This window comes from Leptodactylus fuscus, chromosome 2, assembly GCF_031893055.1.
Source record: "Leptodactylus fuscus isolate aLepFus1 chromosome 2, aLepFus1.hap2, whole genome shotgun sequence".
NCBI classification, from domain to species: Eukaryota; Metazoa; Chordata; class Amphibia; order Anura; family Leptodactylidae; genus Leptodactylus; species Leptodactylus fuscus.
This window is the reverse complement of record NC_134266.1, coordinates 183,415,216-183,433,863: the sequence shown is the minus strand read 5'-3', so window position 1 is coordinate 183,433,863 and position 18,648 is coordinate 183,415,216. Positions and strand designations below refer to the sequence as shown.

Genomic DNA, 18,648 nt, shown 5'->3' with positions numbered 1-18,648 from the left:
AGAGCCCATTATGATTGCGGGCATTAACCATTTAGATGCCTCGTCCAAAACATAAATCAAACAAAACCAAACATAAACACATGTGACATCCCCACATCCAAAATGTCCGAACTGCAGCCGTATTAAAATATTTTTCCAATACCAGGAATTCCGTAGAAAGCAAAATGGCTGAACCAAAAATTTTCACTTTTTCACCTACCAGAAATATTTGAATAAACAGCGATCAGACACTCCCTAAAGTGGTATAAATAAAAGGTACACATGGCCATTATGTAGCCTTATGAAAAAATGACTTTGAAGTATTATGCAAATGAGTTTGCGCACCCATCCATAAGTACGATGGGTGCTGTCATAGCAGTGGGGGGATAAAATTCCACTACACAGGATGAGATGAAGTCCCATCCCCATGGCACCAGCTGTCTCATTTGCATAACACTTCGAAGTTGTTTCTCTCCACATCTACAAAAGTGACACATACAACATAGCCATGCTGTTCATAATTGTACAGAGCTTTGTAACATGGTGGCGGCAATATGCTTGGGCAAGTTGGTAATGGCAGGATGAGCAACATAATAAACATTTGCTTCTATTTTTCAAATCAAAACTCAAATAATGTACTTACTATTACATATACAGTATTCATGTATTCAATTCATGCAATAGAAGTAATACATTTGTTTCAGATGACTTGTCTTAATAATTACCAAAATGACAAATTAGGATGATATATATATATATATATTTTTTTTTTATTTCCAGCTTTGTCTCGGCCAAGACCACATAGTGATGATTATAGCACAATGAAAAAAATTCCACCACCAAAACCAAAAAGGAGTCCTAATACAAAACTAAGTGGCTCTTATGAGGAAATATGTGTTCACAGATTAGAAGGAAAGCCATTAAGTATGTTAATCAAAAGAAGTCATCGTGACTTTGGAACCATGCAAAGGGCAGCTTCTGCAGATGGACCTCACCAAGGTAATCTAACTTTGTATATGTCACGGGAAGAAGATGAAAATGAACCAGTATATATTGAAATGGTTGGAAATGCCAAGAAAAATTATCCCACCGAGGCCAACAGTCCAGAACAGGGAGAAGCGGTCTACGAAGAAATGAAATATTTCCATCCTGATCAAATTAATAGCAATACTGTGACAACTGGGAGTTCTCAACTATTTTTAAAGAACATAAACTTAACTACAGTTGATGGTTATAAGGGCAGTAAAAAAGAAGATGTGCAGTCCAAGGAACCATGTGATATCCCAGCTCCATTCCCAAACCTTCTTCCTCATAGACCTCCTCTTCTGGTATTTCCCCCTGCTCCAGTAACTTGTTCTCCTGCTTCTGATGAATCACCTTTGACTCCACTTGAAGTTATAAAACTCCCTGTTCTTGAAACAAATATTAACTATGTTATACAATCTGAATGTTCTAGTCCTTTATCGCCACAGTGTCTAAAACACCAAAAGGGAGAAAATGAAAGACCATCATCACCAGCTCTAACTGTGTTTAGTGTGTCAAGTAGAATGTCTCCACCTTCTACTCCCCCGGTACAACCATCCTCAGCTTCATACCAGTCATCAACACACTTTGCTTTTCCAACAGAGACTCCATATGCTTTATTAGTTAATACAGCTAAAAAGACTATAAATTCAGAGACATTAAGATCTTTGTCTAGATCCAGCCCTACTTTAACGGATAGTTCAAGTAGCACAATGACCAAAATGCCCTTTTCTTCTCCGGTGAAAATTGCACGGACAGTACAAGCAAAATCTCCTTCTTCATTCCAAACCAGTGTCGCTAATACAAGCCAAGTTACTAGTCCACTTGATGAGTTAACTACGCTCTTTAATTCAGGAAGAAGTCTACTGAGGAAATCTGCTGCTGGTCGGAGGATTCGTGAACCTGAAGGTATGTTATTAGTAATATTGAGACAGCCAGCACTAGGATATACAATATATACACAGATGTATGTAGCTAAGGTTAACATGACTCAATAACAACACTATAACACAGAGTATTAACTAAACTCTTCTAAAGAGTAGTCATTGGCTTTTATTGTATTCTGAGATAGGATATCATGGGACAGAAAGTTATCATATTGCAGGCAGCCATGTTAAATAGTGCTACTTCTGTAGATTAGTTGTGTGTACAATACTATTTGACAGGTATGGAAAAATACTGCAAAGTAAGGATGCTTTAAAAATAGAAGTGTTAATAATTTTAGTTTTATTTAATAGTTTAGCTGAATCTAAATGAAATCAGCACATGTAGACCTGGTAGCTATGGTTGTCACTCAGCTCCTGAACAGCTGCCATATTTAAATACCCGAAATCAGCTGTACTATACAGCAGATGTTCGTGAGGGGGTAAAATACAGTTTGATCCAATGGTCTTAAAGTTCATAATGAGTTGTTTTTAAATTATTTACGTTTTTTCTTGTGGTGTTTACTAGAGATGAGTGAACACTAAAATGTTTGGGGTTCGAAATCTGATTCAAACAGCCGCACACTGTTCGACTGTTTGAACGGGTTTCGAACCACATTATAGTCTATGGGGGGAAATGCTCGTTTCAGGGGTACGCAACATTCGATCAAATTCTACTTACCAAGTCCATGAGTGAGGGTCGGGCTGGATTCTTCTCCCTGCGCATCGTCCCCGCATCCTCTTCCGGCCTTGAATTCGCTCTGCTAGGCATCGGGCCTGGACAGAGCCGACTACGCATGCCTGCACTACAAGCGGACATGTGCAGTCGGCTCTGCCCAGGTCCGATGCCTGGCAGTGTGAATTCAGAGCCGGAAGAGGACGCGGGGACGCTGCGCAGGGAGAAGACTTCTAAAGGTAAGAGAAGAACCAGCGTTGATTGGCAATGTATAGCATTCTGCCAATCAATGCTGGTTCTGCATCGAATCTTAACTTCGAACAGCTAGTAGTACTCGATCGAGTACGAGTATTTCGAATACCGTTTTATTCGATCGAATACCTACTCGATCGAGTACTACTCGCTCATCTCTAGTGTTTACTATTTACAGAGCTTATTTTAGATTGGATTGTGTCTTTCTACCTATATAACTAGGTTATGGTTAGGATCCAGTACTGCCACTTTATTTGGACTTTGTATTGATCATTTATCATGATCAATACAAATACATGATCTGTCAGTGCTGGTGGACTTTTAGTGGCAACTGTAAATAGGGAATAAGTAGGTGTAGTTACGGTCTTTGGGATGGAGGATCCACCAGACATCAACAAGGCACATCACATGCTTTCTTAAGCCGCCAAAATTGGACCAATGGTTTGAGGACAAAGTTAAAGTTGCCACCCAGCTTAATCATCCAAATGCTAAACTCGACGAGTCAGCAAAACAGCCCCCTATGTTATGTAATCTTTCCCTGGTTGAGGAGGTAGCAATCTGATACCATGACTATGGATCCATCTATATGTAGCTTCAAGAAGGCAAACCGACCCTCTGGACCAAGTAATGTGCCCAGTACCTCGTGTTGAAGAGATCTATGCAAATCAGTAGAGACTCCCTTAGTTTTCATGACTTGGTTCATGCTGTGGAACTAGGTCGGGTAGTACCTGCTGTGAATGTCCAGAATGTGGCCTTCCCTGAAGTGGGTCTCCTGCAAGATCAAAATATGTGAGCGTTTCTTATGTAGCTGGTATAAAATCAGGGGTTTTTTTTGGTGGACATTAAGACCTCTGGCATTAAGGGAGAAGAACTGTATATATGCAATGGCTGGGGAAGGGGAGGGGTAGGGTTGGGTTTAGATGAACAAGTCAACAAACAAAGAGATGAGGGACAGTTGGCAGAGAGCAAGGGAAGGAGCAGGGGTTTGGAATGAACACAAACAGCAACCATTAAGTGGGGGAGCAAAATCCTCCCCAAATGGGTAGGGAAAAATGATTAAGCTGATAATCATGCAACTTAGTAGCACAAGGTACCCAGTGGAAGGTGGACTTTCTAGAGACGGAGTCTATCCCCCTCCCCGGAGCGCCCGGGCTACCTAAAAAGAGGATCCGATGCAAACAACATGAAGCAATCAACTGTCAAAAAGGCAGGATCGAAAGTAATGCAACCAGGCAAATAAACTGCATATTGCAGAGCCTGCAGCATTCCCCACAAGGGGACACAAGGAACAAAAGGGCTACAATGCTCCTCTGTTGGTACTCAAATAAAGAGCTCTATTGTCACACCCCATGGCACACACAACAATCACCTCATCGGCAGGGCCCCTCCTTGTACCAAGACCGGAGCCTAGTGGGTGAGAGGGCCATGTGATTCAAAAACAGAAGGTAAAAGAGCAGTATTATAGTATCAGAGATAGTTCAGCAAATCAGTACACAGAGGCAGGAGACCCTGAGGCCAGGATGTCAATGAGGCTTGCGCTCTCCTGCAGCTTCAGAGTCTGTGGAGGCTTAAGGTCAAGGCTTAGGCCCCCAGTACAGAGGGCTAATTTTGGATGGTCACAGAAGGCAGATCCAGGGCAGCTGTGAAGGCCAGAACATTACTTGTTTGTGTCAGGATGTGAACTTGACTTTAATGAACTTGCAGACAGACCCCAGGAATAAGGGACATGGTTAAGAATTGACAAGTCCAGGAGAAGCTTCAGTGCCAGAAAAAAACAGGCATCCTGGTAGTAGAAGTTTCTAACACATCTACTCTGCTCTCCAGCTATTGAACCTTAGCACACACTGCTAATAATTCCATTTTGTAAGACTGTTGCAGTCTGGTGACATATGCCTCTATGTCAGCACATGCAGGCACCATGCTAAGGTGAGCACTAAGTCTGCATAACTCTCCTATCTGTTATAGGAAATGAATGTGATTCAAAAGGCTTCGGGGGTCCTTGTCAAGTTGTGTGGCCTCCCTCCAAGGAGGCAGTGGCCAGTGAGTTGGTCAACAGAGTGGGAGTAGTATCTGGTAACATATAGGGGGCAGCGCACCTGGGAGTGTGCTGTTGGTAGACGGTCCGTCCAATGCACACCAAATATATGACGCTGGGGTTGCTCCTTTCTAGGTCCCGAGATGGCCGCAGGCGAGGGAGTTGAGTTACAAACCTGTGATGTCTTGTGAGCTCCTTATTACTGCTATTATTATAATATATTCTGTGTATTATGAATATTTTACTCCTAATTAGATTTGAACTAAAGTTTTATAATACTGCCCAATATATTCCTTGGTATACTCATTAAAGACTGCCATGTGAAGAAATTAAATTATTATTATTAAATTAAATTATGAATCTTATTAATTGGGTAAAGAAGTTAACTTCTTGAAAAAACTGTAAATTGCTGGTTGTACTGGCTCGAGGCAGTCTGCATTGCTAACATGGTTTTAGCATTGGCTTTATTATAATACTCCTGTAGCATTCTTTCATGTTAATGCAAAATTATTTTTGTGACACGCTGTTAGCAGCATAGAACTGTATAAATAAATAGAAATCAGTTCCCAGATTTGGAAGCAGGTGGCATCTTTCCGAAATATATCACATTTCATGAAAACTCTTAATTAGCTTCATGACAGCCTCCTATGAGGACACTGCCTGGCTCAGTGTATCCTGCATTCACCTCTACAGTATGGTTTCTGTGCCCAGCTAACTTCATACTTGACTTATAATTTGATAATTACTTCTTGCAGAACATCTTCCAGGAAACCTGGAAGAAAATACTTTATAGAAAATCATCATGACATTTTATCACGTCCTTCTCCTCCTTTTAACTGTACTCGTAGAAAATAGCATGCTTGATATTCACATGTGCACTATGTTTCCTTGAATTTCAATGGATTTGTTTTCTTCGTAGAATTAGATGCTGATTTATTATTTATGTTTTCCTTAAGGAAAGCTATTAGCTTTGGTCTATGACATCCATGACCTTCGCATCAAGGTGAAAGTAATAATAGTCACATAATAATTTTATGTTTGGTGTTTAAACAAAACATTCTGCAACCAGAGACTCCTCTATGGAGGATTGCCTGTAAATAAGTCTCTATACATCAACTGTGTCTGTTAGATAAGAAATAGTACACCTTTTCCCCCTGGCTAGGGTGCTATGGCTGAAAAAGGACCAGAAGTCCATCAAGTTCAACCTATAATTCTACTGGGTTGATCCACAGGATGTAAAAAGAAAAAACTTGATATGGATGTCAATTGCCTCATATTAGGAGAAGCAAATCCTGCCTAACTCTAATGATGGCAAAAACATATGCCTGGATCATCATCCCTTTCCCAGAAATCTAGTATCCATAACTAACTGAGATTGTTCAATGATTCAACCATCACAATATATTCTATAGTCTCACTGCTCTTACAGTAAAAAATACTAATTTATGATGACAGCAAAATAGGATGTAGATTATAGGACTATGTATAAAATATAGTTATTTTTCTCTTCTTATTCATTTTTTCTTATTTTTTTGTATTTGCTCATTCTCACCATTCTTTTTCTGACTTGAACATGACATTTATTCAATATTTGCCACTTGAAAAACAGGAAGCACAAATGCAGACTTACCTGAACCATAAAATGGCACATTATGTTCTATGGTTGACGTTGCTTGTGTTAAAAACATGTTTGTTTAAATTCCATTTTTACTCTCAGTATTTGCACTCCTTCAGTATTCGTGCATCACCAGTATTTGCTCCTGCACTTGAACTATAAACTTGACTTGTAAATATATATATATACCAGTGGACATATTAAATAATATATCCTACAAGTGCGGCCTATAATGACTGACCCCACAAAACATTTGTGTGGCTGTTGCTGTAACTATTACTTGTGCAGGAGCATATTATGCATGAACTATGAATGGATGAATTATAACACAACTCTGCTTACAAAAATAATGCAGTGCACTGATCTCTTACTAATATTTTCCAATAGACTTCAAATCATGTATCCTTCGGAAATGTATCTTCTACTATGTGATATCATTGGAGCGTTATTATACGCTTCACCAATATTGCATTACCTTAAGGGGGTTCTCCAGGAATTAGCAATGGCCAATCCTTAGGATGGAAGTTGATCTGCTGCATTGGTGTCTGGTCACTATACAGGGCAAGGAGTCCACTGATTCTATCCCTATGAACATATGTAGTATAGGCATTACAAACAGCATGTACAGCAGATCAGTTTGGGGGCCGGCTGTCAACTCCCACCCATCAGATATTTATGACGTATCTGAAGGATAGATCATAAGTAACAAATTCCTGGAGACCCCTTCAAGTGTGTGTTGTGCTGCTTCTTGGAATCTAGATTAATTTTCAGGTCTATGGCAGTGGAACCCATTGGTCTTATATCTATACTATTTGGGGACCTGAGCATGTACTGCCACTTGCCATGAACTGCTGAAAAGTTTATAATTTTAATGTATCCCAGCAAGACTGAGGCAAATGATTATTGAATACTCAGAGCTGTAGCAAGGCATTCCTTCACTCAAGGCAAAAATTCAGTTAACATCTCTGACAACCAGCACCTGGGGAATATTCACGTTCTCAAAACAACAAAAAAATAGTGCAAAAGTAGACCGCCGGAATTTTAACTATTGGTTTATTAAAATAAATAAACGTTGTACTTGCACCAGGGGGCAGGGGCCCCCTTTGGACACCAATGAGTTGCAAATAGTAATGAAGTAGGGAGCTGTCCACTCCCTGCTTCACCACCTATTCATTGTTCTCAGAGTAAGAGGCAAATGTAGTGACACTCACATTGCACCTGTTGTTCCTTGAAGACTGCGGGACCAGAGAAAGGAGTGAATGAGGGAATGGGGAAAGGTAAGTATTTTTTTATTATTATTATTACATACAGTGGAGGACATGAAACTGTGAGGGGAACCTGGGGGGATAAAACTATTGGGGTAATCGGGGTGGCATGACACTGGGGGTAACATGACACTGTGGGGGCAATCTGAGGGGGACATTACAGTGTGGGGGGTCATGATACTGTGGGGGAAACCTGGGGGCACCTGACACCGAGGAGACAACCTGAGGAGGACATGACAGTGTAAGGGCAACTTGGGAGGAAGACAAGACAATGTGGGGGCAACCAGGAGGGGGGATACGAATCTGTGGGGGCAACCAAGAGGGGAACATGAAAATGTGAGGGCAACACACAAGGGAACATTATGTGGGCCATTATATTGTATGGTATGTAGGTATTATACTGTGTGAGAGCTACTTAGGTGTGTTGGCCATCAGGGGGCATTATAATTTGTGCAGGTCAGATATTTCTAGGTGGAGATGATTGGTGCACAGGGCCCACCAATGGAATAAAACAGCCCTAGTCCAAGATAACGCATTTCAGGATATAGAAACCCCCTTCTTCAGATCAGAAGATAAGTTTCTCGTTGATATTTTTGTTATGTTGACTTTTAGGACTTGGAGAATAGAACTTCCTAATGTTACTACCAGAAATATTTAAAAAAATACATTTTTCATTGAACCATTATGTTTCATTGTTAGGGAATTGCTAGGACAATTGCTAGCAATTCCCCGGTAACTGTTGAACCCTGGGACAGGACACAAGAGACAGTGAGCCCTAAGCTGAAGCCCCCAACTGACCCTTCCTATTGCCAGGCCCTATCCTACGTAATAGGCGGGAACCACGAAGACAGTCCCTTCCTGGATATGTGGGACACAAAACGCAGACAAGACGAACAACAACAACGGAAGGTCAGCTAGCCATGGTTCGGTAACAGTCAAGCGATGCAGTGCCTAATCGGAGTCCAAAGAATAGTCAGTCGGGGAAAGCCAGAGGTCAAGGATTAGAATGCAAGCGAAAATAGTGACAGCAAGGAGCAAGTATGCACAAGGCAATAGCAAGCACTGGTGTGAATGAGAGCCAAGATTAAATAGGGAGGAAGAACCTGCCCCTGGAGTTGACAGGAAGGCAGGCTGTCAATCACACGAATTAACACTTCAAGAACAGAGGCAAACAAGGGCAGAAAACGGGTGTGGTGGAAATTCAATCACTAGAGCCGTGTTCACACAGTGCGACCAAAAACTTTAAGCCAAGAACCAAACTGCACCCGCCTCCTGCACCGCCGCATGCGAGAAGAGGGTGGCGCAGAGACCCGAACAGGCAGAGATGTTACATTCATATTATAATTTTTCTTTTTTTCTTTCTTTTTCTTTCTTAATGACAGTATCATGCCTATAATGTTTACGGTTTTTATACAACAGTATTTAATAGGGTGGCACAGTGGCCTTGTGGCATTGGGACCGGGGTTCAAATCCTGCCAACTACAGCATCTGCAAGGAGTTTGCATGCTCCCCGTATTTGTGTGGGTTTCCTCCCATACTCCACAGAAATACCAATGGGGGGGGGAGTATTTAATACTACTTAACGGTTTGAGATAATAACATGACACCCAAATTTCTTTTAAAGGTAATGTATCTTCAGAAAATAAATTAATCAAAGTTGAAATGTTTTTAGAAAATTGTTTTTTTTTTCTAATGTTCCTTGTCATTAAATCTATCTTAAAACAATCTTGAAGTCTTGCGATTTCACGCTGACCACAAATAAGATGCCACTTGCTGCTTTGTAGAGACAATTTCTCATTATCATCAGTATAATTACAGTAAAAAGCAGCACCTGTTTTTATGGTGGATAACACAGAAGCAGAACTGAATAAACATCTCCTGAGTACATTGTCCTATAGCAGCAGCATTAGAAATATGGTTGCACATATATTATAATCATGTGCATAAAATAGAATAACATTTCAGAAAAAATAATGTTTCTGTATCTGGTTTTCATTTGTAAACACATTATAGGTAACACGTTTTTATAATATATGAAGTATGTAACTGTAGCTTTAATAATGGAATGTACCACTTATCTGAACTGACATTATGGACTCAATCACCATTCATCAGGTTACATTCACACTTCCGTTACTAATGTCCGTTGATAACATCTGTCATAGGATGACAGCAAGCGACATTAAAGGGGTTCTCCCATCTCAGCCTTTCAGCCAGGCTGTATGCAGTGTCCACTTCTCACTTCCTGCATTTCTCTCGCTCCTCCTCCCTCCTATTGAACAGGACAAACAACACTTCTGAAGGTCAGATAATCTGTCGATTCTTGTACAGAATGGACTCAGAGTTATCTGTATGTTTACTTAAGAGATAACAAACTCAGCTTTATCAGCAAAGTGCAATTATCTGAACACATTGTCCTCCATTTAGTAAGTGACATCACTTGTCCTATAGGACCGTGGTTATAGCAACGCAGTGTAAACAATGGAAGGAATAAATTCACATACCAGGCAAACAAAGCAGAATGTCTAAAGCAATATTTTTTAGAAAAAGGCTTCAATTTACATAAGGTACCAGTACTGATAGGATCCTTGACATGGGACAACCCCTTTAATGGCAGCAGAGTAAGAGTAAGAGTGGGTTTAAAAACTGACTGCCGGTTTCTGTTTCCTGTCCAGTTTCTTGGGCAGAAGAAGGAAACCTGCAAATCAGAGATCGGACACAGTTGTGAACCCACCCAAACTGGCGCATACAGAGCTCCCTCTGTTTTTCTCTGTTGTCTTATGTTATGTTTGTTTACTTTCATAACAGAAGAAAAGTAAAAAAAAACAAAAACATGATGGTAGAAAACTTCCTTTTTTTTTAGATTGGGGTCAATCCAGATGGACACCCATCAAGGAAGCTCCATCAGTATCTGGATATTTTCTGTGATGGATGAGAGCAACGGACATTGGATAACAGTAGTGTAAATCCACCCTTACGTCTATCACAATCATCACTGGTTCATGTACAGTTGGACTGTATTCGTTCCAAACAAATATTTATGTCTGTGTACCATGAATCACACAATTATATTTTTAACCCCTTATACTTTATTTTACCTACATGTCAATGAAGGTTAAAGCCTAACTAAACATTTGGACAACTTTTGATTTGCTGGCAGTATTTGTGTCATTAATAAATTTTGTAATACATTTTATTAAAAATTTTGGATCCTTTCTGTGAAATCCTGCATTTTTGTTAATCTTTCCCTTGTTTCTGTATTGAGAGCCTGTAATGTGGGCTTGGAGTATGGGGCTGTATAAGATATAGTGAAAATGGGGGTGTGGGAGGGTCACGTCAAACAGTTATATCTAGAACATATGAAATAAGAGATTCTGTTATTACTACCACTATCATACACTCTACGGGTCCTCTCTACACAGAGGAGTACTGAGGGGTCTGATAGAGATTCTTTCCATGGTGACTAAAGTTACAGCGGCTTTCAAATTTATGACCTTTCCTTAAGTGGGCAGCTACACATTACCTTTGAGAATAGTAAAATTTCACTTACATATCTAAAAGTTGCTTTAATACGCTTTGAATACTAGACACGTTGACAAATCTCTTTGTAAAGCCAGTAATCTAAATTGCTGTCATTAATGAGTTGTATCACTAGCTTTAGCATCATGCATTGCACCAAAACATTTCTTATAATTTGATATTACTCACTGCTGTGCTGTGGAATGAAAGTCAAGTAATTACCACATATTTTCTACAAAAACACTATGTTATGATTAAAGGAAATTCTATAAAAGGTGAGAAAATTAGTTATTAAAATACACCAAGCTGAAAAAGTTTACCATGACATGTCTAAGCCTCTGGGACTCAAGTGAAGTATAATGAGAACAATTTTCCTAGTGGTGTAACTTGAAGCTCCTGGATCCCAAAAGTATGGTTTTTAATAGCAAGATCCTTCAGCATCCAGAAAATGGTAGTTAAAAACCAAAGCCTTACTTTAAATCCATATTAAAACAGGGATTGCACACACACATATCAATAAAACCATGTACATGTTTTAATCCTTACTAGTTCCTACACATTACACACCTAAAGTATAATCTGTTAAAGAGACCCACCCATCATGTACCATTTATAGTACTGGTTTATTCTTATAGGGCGGACAGACTTTGTGGACCCCTCATACTCTAAGGTCAAGGTGCAACTATAACTGGAAAAGTATTTTCTCCAAACAAAAAAAATTAAATGACATTTAATTTTCCATTTGTTTTACCAAGCATTTGTTTCAATTATTGCTATTCAAACATTGTGTTCAGTTGGGTTTTTTTTTGTAATATATTTTTTGCTTTAATTGCTATAAAAATGTAAGCACACAATTTGTAGCATATATGGCAATAAGATAAGATAAAATATAATAATCCTTTAATAGTCCCAACATGGGGAAATTCAGAGTGTTACAGCAGAAAGGATAATACAGTAAGATATTACAAGAAAGAACACATACAAGCTCAGAATAGCAGATAGAAAAAGATACTAGGAGTGATAGCGACTAAGAAGAAAAAGAAAGACTCAGGATCATTTAGTTCTCTGTGTGTAATGACCTTCGCTTAGCCTGATGTTGATTATACAGCCTTAGGGTCCATTCACATGGAGGAAAATGGTGAAGAATTTGGTGTGGAAATTCAGCACTGAAAAAAGGCGCCTCCCATTGACTTCTATTGGTTCCTTTTTTCTGCTAGGCTTTTTTTTCAGCGCTGAAATTCCACACCAAATTCCTCACCATTTTCCTCGATGTAAATGGACCTTGACCACGGTTGGTAGTCTAAGCCATTGAATATACTGTAGTTCCGCTGTTTCCCCTAAATGTACCTCTGCACAAATTATTGTCCACTAGAAGTCAATGAGGGCTCCTGTAAAGCATAATGCTGAGCTGCTGGGTTTTTTTTTTTGTTTGTTTTTTACTCTACAATCAGAAAAAAAAAAACTATATAATGAATAACATTCTAAAGGAAAATATATAACATTTACTTACCAATGTCCATTCATTTTCAAGGTGTTGAGATAAATTTGAACACAAGCAGTGTGGAAGAGCCTAGACCAGACACCCAAGATACTAATGCAAACAATCCAGATAACCAGTCATCAAGCACCTTATCTACCTGTCCACCCTGTGACAACGGGAACTCTGTAAATAGTGGTGAGTTTCTTCATAACATTCTTAACTTCTAGGTATATATGGATGTTGTACAGTTTTGGTAGATGAAAACAATGTTGGATGTCTCAGGGTCAACAACAGCCAATAAAGCAGATTAAACATGTATAAGTCAAAAATGCATGGATTTGTTGCTTAAATGCTATTTAATTTATTCAGAGTCATTTCTTGTTCATACCCTTCTCCTCCTTCTCAGTCACCCAATCTTGTAACAATATGAGAAGTATGGCATCTGTGTCAGTGCGACTTTCTGCCCCTGACTTCCTATCATCTATTGGATAATGTGGAAGCAGAGTGTTACCTCTAAAATGAACCCTTTGCTGTACCACATTCAGAGCCAGCTACAGTTTGCTAACAGTACCTGCAGCCACAACTATCCTGTGTGTCATGTACATGCAGTGTGGAAGTATGTGTGTACAGCTTGCATTGACTCACACTCCAAACATAGCTAGTAGTAATATTAATGTCACTACAATGTGCTTTGCATGTCTAGGATACACAGGATAGTGGGGGTTGCACACAGAGGTGGTATACTGTAGCTGGCTTTGATCAGGGGATACTAAAACACTATAGATTCTGACAAGAGAGGGGTCACATGGAAAGTGTTTGTGCAGTGGCGTAACTAGGAATGGTGGGGCCCCGTGGCGAACTTTTGACATGGGGCACCCCCCTCCCCCCGACACCGAAGATCTTGACCAAGCCCCTCCTAAGCATTCCTGCGCGCTCTATTATGCCCCATAGTGGCCCCTGCACACAGTATTATGCCCATAGTGGCCCCTGCACACACTATTATGTCCCTTAGAGGCCACTACACACAGTATTATGTCCCTTAGAGGCCCCTGCACACACTATTATGTCACTCAGTGGCCCCTCCACACAGTATTATCCCCCATAGTGGCCCCTGCGCACACTAGTATGTTCCCCAGTGGCCCCTCCACACAGTATTATCCCCCATAGTGGCCCCTGCACACAGTATTATGTCCCATAGTGGTCCCTGCACACACTATTATGTCCCTCAGTGGCCCCTGCACACAGTATTATCCCCCATAGTGGCTCCTGCACACAGTATTATGTCCCTCAGTGGCCCCTACGGGACTAAATACTGTCACGTCACCCACTGACCGCTATACCAGGACAATTGTGGATAAAAAGTCTGGTCATGTGCATTACAATTTAGTAATTCCATGTGCCTCATATTAATATCAGTTAACCCCATCATGTCCCTCACATTAACCCTTGTGTACCTCACATAAGAGTTACTGAAATGTGAGAGACATGGAGGTAATAATAAAGTATCTTCATTATTATTACCCCCATATGTCTCACATATTAGTAACTCTTATGGTGAGGCACACAGGTTAATATGAGGGACATGATGGGGTTAATTGCTATTAATATGAGGCACATGGAGTTACTAAAACAAAATTAATCACCCCAAATGCCTGATATTAATAAGCATAGTAACCCAGTATGTCCTGTGTACCTGTGTTTTCTTTTTATAGTTTCACTTTCCTTGAGCTTCTTCTGCTCCTTCTCTTGTGTGCAGGATGGCAGGAGCTCAGCAGGGGTCCATTTTCTGTATAGGGATAAGCCCCGCCTCCTGGGCTCTCTTCAGCCCTCTCATTGGTGGGCAGAGGACAGCCAGAGAAAGGGAGGGAGAGAGAGAGAGAGTGGAGCCAGACCTACAGCTCCTGCATTGGCTCCTGTGTATCAGCCATTGCTGCAGCTTCGGACATATACTTTCCTTATATTAATAGGGAAAGTATTCCACCAACAGGGGGCCCTGCAAGTGCAAGGGGTGAGGAAGGAGCAGATTCGGTGGATGTTTTTGAGTTGGAGGCGGCAGGAAGTGTTGAGGCAGTTGCCACAGGGCCCGGGACATTAGGGGCCCAGTGACAGCCGCTACCGCTGCTATCATTATACTCGGGGGTCTTACCCGGGAGAGGTAAGCAGGGCCGGCGTTAGGGGAGGGGCAAACTTGGCTATTGCCCAGGGCCCCAGCACTTGCAGTTTACCAACTCTACCAACTATAAGTGTTGAATCGGGTTGAGCTCTGGGGACTGTGGAGATAAATACGACACCTTTTGTTCATTGTTATTGAAGCATTTCTCACTAATCTTGATATATGCTTTGGGTTGTTTTCCTGCTGTAACACTATCTCATCCTTTTCATACCTATAGAACTCGAGCGCACAAAGTAACTTGTCTTGTCGGATTCTCACATATAGCTCAGCAATGAGCCCACCATCAATCCTAGTCAAGTATCCAATGTCTTTGGCTGTGAAACAACACATATCATCAGGCTACCTCCAACAAACTTGACAGTTCCTGCAATTTTTTAATCCTTTTGCCCCCTTTTTCCTTGTTTCTTCCAGACCCATTTGCACTCATCAGAGTCCATTTTATTCACTTTCATCTCCAAATCCCATTTCCAATCATCTACTATCCACGTTTCATAATCTTTTTTGCAAACTAGAGCCAACGCTTCTTATAACAATATTGCAGTTGAGGCTTCTTCATTTTTGTTCAGCCCTCCATGCCAGAATTGTATAACACACATCAAGCAGTACTTGCATGAATGTCTGTGATCTCACTATTTTGAAGCATACAAGCCACCTCCACTGCTGTTTTTGTCACGCCAGAACTGATAGACCTTGTTATGAGCCGACTTGTTAACTTCAGTATTTTGCCTGGACGTCCATGTCTTGGCTTTTAATTGGAAGGGCGGACTTTATTTCATATTATTTCATTTGTCAGGGCACTCACATAGTAATTTCTTAGCTGAGACTGCTATCGATGAGCTGGATGATGTTTTCTCTTTTCTTGGGAAATCTTCTTCATGACTGATTCTCAATTTGAACCAGTGACCTTTGACTTGGGAATCAACCTAATAACACACTGAGCTATTTGGGAATGTGAGAACAGGTTGTAATTTGTAGCATACCAGAAGAAAAAAGATTTTTCCACGCAAAACAGTAACAATCCAGTTATATGACAAGAATGTGCGTAAATAATCATATGCTAAATAGTTGGAAGTCAAATTTATGTATGAGATAGGCAAGATGATCATCTATAAATTATGGTAGTCTCACATTCAAAGCTGTAGTGGATGGTGAGATATGGAGCCTGAAAGTCAAACGTTCAAAACATTGTTACCCTTTTGCTCTTCAGTGTATTTACTTTTGTGAAACCCGGCATTTTCTTCATCCTTTTTGTTCTTTATTGATGATTATAAAGTAGGTTAGATCAGTCTTACAAGTCAGTGATAGTGAAAAGTAAATTACTGCAATGTTAATGATGAATTTTGTGGAGTAGAAGAGGACACTTGTAGGTTACCTGAAACGTATTTATTTAATCTATAAAATTGAGTATGTCATAGATGATGCTACATTTCCTTTAACAAAAGTTTCTATATGTACATAGTTGTGATAGTGATAGCAACGTGTTTACACAAGTGTACGCAAAGGAAATTTTTCAGAATGTAATCAACAGTTTAATTTATCTTTCCAAACTACATTGGCTCTGACATAAAGTAACTTATCTGTGTTGACGCACATCAATGAACTTTTAAGCACATGGAAACTTTACTTATGTGATAAGACATCTTATCTAGGTGCCATTCATAGAAACAGGCAGATGAATCATTGATGCCGTGGCCTTAGATCAAGGCTTTACAATGATATGAATGTCTGTTCAGTCACTAAACCTTGTTTTTAGTTCTTCGAAAACTGCTTCAGCTTTCTCATTGTAAGTGACACACAAATGTCATATAACCAATGTATACTATAAGATGTGTGTGTCGTAAAATTATGATAAATCATAAAAACTAAGCATTCAACAGTTTATATTTAATAAATGTGTTTTCTGGAGGTGACTACAAAATATCCTTAAGGCTAACCTTTAACCCTTTAAAATGTATTTATATAAACCTAACACCTTGTCAATTATTTGCAGTTGTGCTTATTGAAAAAATTCCAATACCTTTGGGGCCCCCTCAAGGTTCAGGGCCTGGTAGCAACTGCTACCTCAGCACCCCTACAGCTACATCCCTGCCCTCTTGAATTTCTGACTTCATAAATACTATAATAAATGTAACTCTTATATTGCAAAATTTAGCAACAGTATACTGAGAGGTTTTTTTTTTTATTTCAAGTTCAACGAGTGCTTTGTAACTTCACTATTAGGGTTGTTGTATCTAAAAATATAGCGGTGACCTGCATTCTCTGAACTGTGTTTTTAGTTAATATCTTACAGGATATTTTTAGTTTTATGACACAGCATCCTTGAGTTAAAAAAAAAATCCTTGTGGTGGACCTAAATTTACCATTGTTTTCCTTTTGGATGAAACATTAACATTTCAAAAGATCAAGTCATTACTTTAGAGGGAAACGTCAGCAAACATAAAGCGGAATCAGTTTCTCAGAACATCCAGCTGACCAAAATAAAATGATAAAATAACCTTCTTTGTTACACATTTACTAACACAAGGGATGTGTATAGAGGATTACCAGGAAATATTTATTTCATTCCTAGAAATCCTAGCCAGGTTAGTCACTGAATACACAATAAATATACCACAAACAAGACAGAATTGTCTAATTGTTATGTGTCAAACTGCATTCTGGAGACTTTTTGTTCTGCCTTGGTACCAGCACTCCTCCCTTTTGGCCCAGGTATTTTTACATTAAAGGAGCCTTCTACTGGCCCAGTCTTTTGATTAAGACCATATGGCAAGGTGAATTCTTTAAGACCTATACACATGAAGCAGTCGTTTGACTGACACCATATGGCAAGGTGAACTTTTTTGTGATCTGTACACAGGGTGCGGTGCTGTGTGGTTTCTGCCATTGCTGTGGTGCGGTGCCTATAGGGGGATGGGGCCCACAGCCTGGGGGCTTGGCCTGGCAGCAGGGGTGTTGTTGGGCTACTGGGGTGCTCTCCTTGTGGGTGCTGTATTGTGGTGGAGGTAGTGTTGAGCCTCTCTGCTGCCTGAGGTGGACGATCAAAAGATGCCCTGCACCCCCCACCCCTTTTGATCGTCCGCCTCAGACAACGCGGGGGGACTGTTGAGGGGTGCAAGCGGTAACATTACAATAAAATAAAATGCAGTAATATTTTGTGCAGTAATACTCAAAGGTGATGACTTCCCACATTTCCTGTCTCTTCCCTTTGGACCATCATGATCACTTCTTCCAGCTGTGACTTGACTCTGTAAAGTTTTAAACACAGACATCTTTGACTCCTTACTTCTTCAGGTGCCCGACCCTTATATATCCCACGGCGGCCCCTGCAGCCTATATTATTCCCCACAGTAGCACAATAGACTGTGGGGCATAATAGAGGTTGCAGGGAGGCCTGAAAAGACCCCCGAGTATAATAATAGCAGTAGTGGGATCGTGGCCTGGGCCCGGGCCTACTCACTACTGTCCTCTGCGGCCTATAGTACAAGGGGAAGCAGGGGCGGCAGTGAACAGGTCCGGGGAGGTTGGTAAATAGGCTGCTACCTGCTGGAGATACTCCAGCAGGTAGCGGCCTATTATAACAAAAAAAAAAGTTACTATACTTACCAACATGAACGCTGCTCCCACTGCCACCGCATCATCTTCTCCCGGCAGTACGCTGCGTCTCAGCATAGGGGGCATGATGACGCCGCCTACGCTGATACGTAGACG

General features: G+C 40.5%; 1 protein-coding gene across 1 annotated transcript in view; it reads left to right on the top strand.

The window, feature by feature from the left end:
• The window catches only part of MYO16 (myosin XVI), a 247,923-nt gene that overhangs the window by 217,345 nt on the left and 11,930 nt on the right, over positions 1-18,648 (top strand). The window contains exons 32-33 of the mRNA XM_075265275.1: positions 760-1,911; positions 12,819-12,962. Of these exons, the coding sequence (XP_075121376.1) occupies positions 760-1,911; positions 12,819-12,962 (1,296 nt within the window). The remainder of the gene's footprint in view (positions 1-759; positions 1,912-12,818; positions 12,963-18,648) is intronic.